The 7,306-nt window shown below is 56.2% G+C and overlaps 1 protein-coding gene across 1 annotated transcript in view; it reads left to right on the plus strand.

The window, feature by feature from the left end:
- The window catches only part of PPM1F (protein phosphatase, Mg2+/Mn2+ dependent 1F), a 28,542-nt gene extending 21,521 nt beyond the window's left edge, over positions 1-7,021 (plus strand). Inside the window, exons 7-8 of the mRNA XM_029922083.1 lie at positions 1,699-1,792; positions 2,890-7,021. Of these exons, the coding sequence (XP_029777943.1) occupies positions 1,699-1,792; positions 2,890-3,242 (447 nt within the window). The 3' untranslated portion in view covers positions 3,243-7,021. The remainder of the gene's footprint in view (positions 1-1,698; positions 1,793-2,889) is intronic.
- The last annotated feature ends 285 nt before the right edge of the window (positions 7,022-7,306 follow it).

Genomic DNA, 7,306 nt, shown 5'->3' on the forward strand with positions numbered 1-7,306 from the left:
AGAAGCCTGCCAAAGTGTATGTTTTCATTAATCTGTACCCTACACGGCTACAGAGACTAGATTCCAGGGCCCTCTTGGCCCCTGCCAGCAGCTCCCAGCTAATGAGTCCTTGTGATCCTGAGCTTAGCCTGTCACCCACACAGAGAAGTCATCAAAGGCCAGCTTGAAGGTCTCCCACAAAAGACAACCACCATCACATTGGTCATGAGTGGGAAATTAGTAACCACCTAGTGAGCCACAGTGAGGGTCTGACAGCTGCCAAAACCAGCTCTGAGGCACATGTGGAGACCACGGGGCACTCTGCCTTGTTCTGCTGCTGTCTGGACAGAGCCTTGCTGCCATTGGATTCAGTTCAGGCCAGCGACCAGTTAGCATCTACTGTGCACAGGACACTTTGCTGGGGCAGTGGGCCTCCCAGCACCTCTCGGGCTAACAGGCAGCTGCAAGCCATAGGATATGGGCAAAGCGTTGGGAGATGTGGAAGAGGGAAATGAGTGGGAAGGAAGCATAGAACTGAATCCTGGTGGCAGGTGGGACCCCAGCAGGCCAGGGGTGGAGTCCAGGAGGAAAGGGCAGGTTTAGCCAGGGCCAGCCACTGAGAAACTGAGGGCTCCTGCTCCTGTGTCAGGAGGAAGTTCACAAGGAACTGCTAGAAGCTTCTAGAATGATCAGACCAGTAGAGGGTGAGCTGAGAGCTGGGTCACAAAAGAGGCCACTGCAGTCACCTGGCCAGCTGTGGGGAGGAGGACCTGCCTGGCAAGGCAGCATCAGGAGGGATAGAGAAGAATCCAGGCTTTTGGGGATGAGGAGAGGGCCTTGGGCATCCAAGAGGTTGGTGATACCATTAACCAGGGGTGCTGGGGGCCAGGAAGGACAGGGTAGGGTGTTCCCTGTAAGTACAGAGTCTGGAGGAGCTGTGATGACAGGGACATGGGACATGGGCCCACTCTCCTGCCGCATGCTCACTCCCACACACGCCTCAGCTCTGTGAGCACATGGCCCCCAGGCCCACGTCCTCGGCAGTGCGGGGCATGCTATCTCTGCAGCTGACCTTGGTGCCAGCCACGCCTAGGAGGAACAGGCCGCTGCCTGGGCAGTGCACAGGTCAGCGAGGCCACTCAATCGGGCAGAAGGGAGGCGGGAGGGCCATGACGGAGAAACGTCTGGACAGGGCAGCCTCATTGGAACAGGACGCCAGCGGCCCAGCTGCCCAGAGACTCACATTCCAGCTTGGGTGGGAAATGGCCCATTATGGGAACCCACTTGGCCACCAGCTCTGGGCTCGAGCTTGGAGAAGCTGTTTCTGGCTGATGGAGAGGATGAGGTAGGAGGGCAGCTGAGGGGCCTGGTTCAGGTTTCATCCAGCCCTGCCAGGTGGCCACACGTAGCACAGGCGTGGGCTCGTCCCAGCAGCTTGTAAGGAGACCATATCCCTGAGTGAAAGGGGAGGCAGGCAGGGGGTCGGTGGCTGTGGGTGGTCTGGCTGTGTTCACCCCATAACTGAGGTAGCCCTTACTGTAACTGAAGGAGTTATAGGTAGTTCACGGTTTCCACTATTCCACTAATGCCTCATCCGCGCGTTGTTCAAGAACCGCAGCCCCCTGATGCTTAGAAACCAGCTTAGTTCCACTCAGGCAGCAGCACCAGCACCCTGCCCCAGAGGCACACCCCAGCCCCCACTCTGGCTGTCCCCCACAGGACGAGAAGGAGCGCATTGAGGCACTGGGCGGCTTTGTGTCTCACATGGACTGCTGGAGAGTCAACGGGACCCTGGCCGTGTCCAGAGCCATCGGTAAGGGGGCGGAGGACGAAGGCCTCTTGCTTGAGGCCCACAGGCTCACACAGCTGTAGGGGATAGCTGTGCTGATAAAGCACCTGTGTTCTGTGGGGCAGTGGAACCAGACTGAAGGGCCTCTGGTAAATTGCGAGAGTGCAGGTGCAAACACCGTAGAAACCTCCATCTCGCACAAATAATCACGCAAGTTCACCTTTACATGATTATCTCCTCACTAAAACAGTTCCCCAGAAAAACCTACCAGGAGACCCTTGGCTAGCTACTCTATGCACTAGAAGGCCATTTTCAAATATTCCATAAATGAGGATTATCCTCCCCTCCCCCATTCAGGCTGGTGATTCTTTTTCTATCTTTAAAAAGAAAAGCATCCCCCTCTCCCCACAATCCTATTTTCTCAGCATCCTACTGCTGCTGGGCCTCACTCTGGGCTTGGCAGTCACACTTCTGCCCCCAGGTATGTAGGCACCACTCCAGTCCTGCTAACCCCTGCCATATGGCCTGTCTCCCTCCCTGCTGCTGCCGCCATTGGGTCTCTGGCATATTGGTGAGGAGGCAGCAGGGTGGGCCTCTCCAAAAGTGGAGGCTCCTCCCAAGCAGGGGGCACCCTAGGCAGTTCTATGTCAGGGAGCGGTGTGGTCTGGTGCACACTCCTGGGCAGGAGCAGAAGGAGGGGGATCAGCGGGCCTGGGCAATGTGTGAGGAGGGGGAGGTGGGTTCAAGTTGCACTTTGAAGGTAAAGCCAACAGGACCTGCTAACGGATTGGATGTGTGCCCTCAGGGAGAGGGTCCTGGGGGGAAGGGAAGCTACAGACCTACGGATAAGGAAGGAAAAGTGAGGTTCGTCCTCCCTCTCTGGGCCCAGCTCTACTGGAAATGAAAAGGCTGTTTTGTAAAGCTGACAGCTGACCTGGCTGCGTTCTAACTCTGCACCCAGTAGGTCGGCCACATTGCCTTTAGCACCACATGAATTTACCTTATTTCATTGGTGAACACGGGTGTCAGAAGAGGGTGGCCACAGTGAGCCCTGGACCTGGCTGGACTTGGCAGCAGGCAGCCCAGCCCTCTGACAGAAGGCCTTTCTCTCCTGTGCCCAGGGGACGTCTTTCAGAAGCCCTACGTGTCAGGAGAGGCGGACTCAGCCTCCCGAGAGCTGACAGGCTCTGAGGACTACCTGCTACTGGCCTGTGATGGCTTCTTTGATGTCGTCCCCCACCAGGAGATTGTGGGCCTCGTCCAGAGTCACCTGGTCAGGCAGCAGGGCAGCGGGCTGCAGGTCGCTGAGGAGCTTGTGGCAGCAGCCCGGGAGCGGGGCTCACACGATAACATCACAGTCATGGTGGTCTTCCTCAGGGATCCCCATGACCTACTGAAGGGCGGGGCACAGGGGGCAGGAGATGTGCCCACTGGCCTTGAACAGCCAGGGACCAACACTCTGCAGAGAAGCTAGGAGGTGCAGGCCCCCTGCCCCCACCCCATGACCCTCCCCTTCAGATGCCTTAGGACCCGACAGGCGATGGTGGGCAGGTGGGTGCCACCCTCACTGTGCTTTCCCAGGGCCCCGAGTTCCCTGTGTGCTTGCATTGGCCCATCCTGGTGGCTGTGGAACTACACTGGGTGGTGGGAGCTGTGCCCTGCTTGGACAGGCATTGGGATGGCCCAATTCTCCGAAGGAGGCCTAGGGAAGAGACCTCACCAAAGAGAAGTTGACCCAGGAAGTGGGGTGGCTCTTGCTCGCAGCCCCATTGGGTGGGGGTGGGACCAGAGGCCTCAGGCAGGGGCCACAGCCAGACCAAAGATGCCGAGCATGCTCGTGGGGCAGCAGGATGCTACATGAGTCCCCGGGCAGACCCAGGAGCCATGGATGTTTCCAAGTGCATCCTGGATGTCCAGTGCGGGTTTCTCATTTGCTCCTCGCTGGCCACAGCTGGGAGGCTCATCTCCATGATGCATCTGGCCTGCTGAGCCAGCTTCCCAGATTAGAGAGAGCGGCCCCACTGGGGAGGAAGGAGCACTGGCGATCTGGTGTGCAGTGGATGCTCATGGTCCCCAGCCTGCCTGGTTCCCTCCCGTCCCGCACACACCCAGGGAGGGGAAGGTCAGAATGACGACGCATGTGTCTTCTGTTCGTGGTCATTTTTTTTTCCCCAAGGCAGTCTAACTCAGAAGCAGTATTTCAGGTTTTTGTCTTTGTTTTGTCAGTGCCAAGGTGATCTGTTGTGTCATGTAACTTAAGCAGAGCTTAGCATTATTTTATTCTCAGAAACCTTAAGTATTGATTTTTTTTTTGAAAGAAATTTCTTTTGCAGTATTACTGAATTTTTTTTCTTAAATCAGGATCGAAACAAACACTTTTCCAGGTGGTGTTAATAAGCCATTCAAGTGCCTTAAACAGCTTTTGGTGAGGCTAGAACGGCCAGGCCTGGGATGGATTGTAATAGGCATGTTTAAGTTTTTACAAAAGCAGGATTTATTTTGTTACAGTGGCATGATTTCGGCTAGGATTCTTCCCGGAAGAGTTCTTTCCACCCCTTTGTGACACGATTCACTACTGATAGTCAGCAAAGTGGCCTGAAAGAGTATGGGCTATCCTGCACAGGGTAACCATGGCCCCAGCTAGCCTCCCTCCACATCTCGGTCCTGATGCCATGTCTCTGGCTGGTCCCCAGGCTGAGGGACTGAGCTCCATGAGCAGACTCCTCATTTGACTGGAATGTCCTAGAATGTCTTGTGTTGGTAATCGAATTGATTTCATTGGGAAACACACTTATGAGGCCTTGGCAAGTCTGGAGGCAGCCTGGGGGTTTCTGGCTCTGTTAGGAGTCTTGTCCGACTGCCCCACAGCCCCCAAAACCCCTGCCCACCATGGCAGCACCCTCTGCTACCTTGCTCTGCCCACAGCCTGACCACCTGGGGGAGAGCCCTATGTTCCCGAGCATGCCCGGGGCAGGTGAGGCTCAGAAGCCACGAAACTTGGGTGACTCAGGCTCCTTACATCCAGTGAGGCAGATACAGCACGTGTGTTGAGATGGAAGTGGCAGGGCTGGGTGAAGAGCCGGGCAGAGGTCAAGGGCCCAGAGACTCTCTCTGTGGGAGGACCCAGGCCTACAGGTCTGGGAAGACCAGTGGGAGGCTCATGGAGACTGTTGCTGGCAGGTGGGCAGCAGGAGGAAGTTTGGCACCAGGTCCCCCAGGCCTGAATCCACCTGTGAGGTTCCAGGAAGGTGGATGCAGGGAGGACCCTGATCCCAGCTGCACTGAAGGGAACTCTGCCAAAGAGGAAGTGGGCAGTAGGAGCTGGGAGAGCAGTGGTGGCCCTCATCAGCCCAGGGAAGGTCAGACTTCATGAGAGCCGCCCCCCTAAGGGCAGCAGGCTGTGCAGCAGGGAGGGAGGGAGCCAGCTCAGGGCAGGTAGGGGGCTGCCCACAGGCTCAGCATTTACCGCTACTCCCACAGAAGGGATGAAGAAGCCAAATGATGTGGTCAATGCTTGCTCAAGGGCTTATGACAGAAAAAGTATCTTAGATGTGGTCCCCGCAGTTCAAAGAAGGTTTGATGGGAGCCAAATGACCTGGTATTGCCCCACTTAATCGGAAGGCCCCTCTTTGGCCCTTCCCAACATCGGGCCCTGCCCCTTCACTACTAGCCTGGCTGCCCCTGACCTTAACAGAAGAAAAAGGGTGTGGGTTTGTTTTTCTCCTTTCTTTGCTAATCTTATTCTGGGATTGCCACCAAGAGGGGGGCTTCTTCACCTTTGAAGTCTGGACTCACCAAGTGGTGGTCTGATTCCTGCCCGGACTTGAGGCTCCACCGGGAGATCTCTCCAGGGTCATCCCAGTGCCCACCCCTCTCCTCTAGGAGAGGCCCTTGCCATCTGATGCTGCTCAACCTTGCCTTGGGGTGGAGGGAGCCCTTGTTCCTGCTGCACAGATGCTGGCTTTGTGCAAGCACCTAGGCACAGAGGTCTCTTCCCCTCTTGACTGCGGCAGACTGAGAGCCACCGGGAGTCTTTAGCCTCTGAAAGTCCCGGCCCACCTCCTTGTCAGGCCACAGTCCCAAGGAGGCTTCTAGGCAGGATCGCAGGTGTGGAAGCCTCAGTCCCCTTCTTATATCCCCATTCTGCCACTAGCTTGTTGTATGAGCTGAACAAGTCATTGAGCCTCCTTAGGCCCCAGTTTCTCCTTTATAGGACACAGGGTTGCATTGAGTCTGTGCAGCAGATCCTGAAATTTTGGAGGTTCAGGGCCCATCAGGGGCAAGCCTGGCATGTCCTGGAGAGCTGCTTCCAGTGCTGAGGGAACCCTCCCCCTCTGCTAGCAGGAGGGTGGTTAAGTATTATTAGTGTCTATTCTTATAATTAAGTGGGTTGGAAAGGAATGGAGCTACAGTTGCTAGCCGTATATGGAACACAAAAGCTGGAGAGAAGGAGCCCTGCTTTTACAGGTAGGGCTGATCCCAAGCTAGCAGGAGTGGGAGAGGCAGACAAACTCAGCTCCTTCCCTCTGCAGGTGTGAGGCCGAAGGGCGGGGCACAGCCAGGGTCTCCCTTGCCTTTTAGTTGAGCTTCCAGCCTGCTGAAATTCAGAGGCAGATGCATGGCCTCCCTGCCCCAGCTTGTCCTCAGCATCCAGGACTAGGTAGGAAAGGGGTGTGCTTTATTGGGGACGGTGATGGGGGCAGGCCCCACTGGGGAAGCACAAGCCCTCTGAGGTCCTGAGCCAGCCTTTGGCCGCAGTCCTATCTCCCCCTACCCTCTGAAGCCAGCATGCGGCCCTCACCCCTACCCCTACAATGCCGGTTCTGAGTTCAGCTTGGGTGTCTGGCCACCTCAGCAGTATTCCCAGGGCTTAGGGCACAGCTCTGGTGGTTCCTAGGCCTGGCCCAGACAAGAGCCAAATGGAACCTTAAGGGCCTGTGCAAAATTAGCTTGTTTTTGGTTTGATTCTGCCTGTAGCCCAAAAGAGGTAGCCCCAGGAGGCCTGCGCTTTTTGCTGAGGCTCCACAGCTTTGCCAAATGTGCTAAGCTTTGCCATTCACATGCCATGCCAGCCTTGCCAAAGGTTTATTTGTGCTCGTGTCAGCAGGGCTCCTGGGAGGTGTTCTCTGCAAGGGGCATCTTGTTCCAAGATGGGAACCACTATTTCCCCTGTGTGCAAGGGCAAGTCCCGGGCTCTCCCCAGGTGTCACTGTGCTCAAGTGTCAATAAACCACGAGTTTTGAAACCCTGTCACTTGAGTCCTGTCTTCTTTTGTCACCTCTCAGCACCTGGTGCCCAAGTGTCCAGAGTGTGTTTAGAAGCTGCTGGGGCACCAGAGGACCATCTACCAATCTCCCCACAAAGCCAGCAGCCTCAGCAGAAAGCTCTGCTAGCCCATGCCCACCCCCTCACAGGGGATCTCACGTGATGGGGAGTCCCCAGATGCCTGAATTGGCCTGGGGGTACTGAGGATAGGGTCCCTCCCAAGAAAACACTCAGAAGAGAGAAAGTAGGTCAGCACCTGCCAGGTCACAGGCT

The sequence above is a fragment of the Suricata suricatta genome, chromosome 14, assembly GCF_006229205.1.
Source record: "Suricata suricatta isolate VVHF042 chromosome 14, meerkat_22Aug2017_6uvM2_HiC, whole genome shotgun sequence".
Taxonomy (NCBI): domain Eukaryota; kingdom Metazoa; phylum Chordata; class Mammalia; order Carnivora; family Herpestidae; genus Suricata; species Suricata suricatta.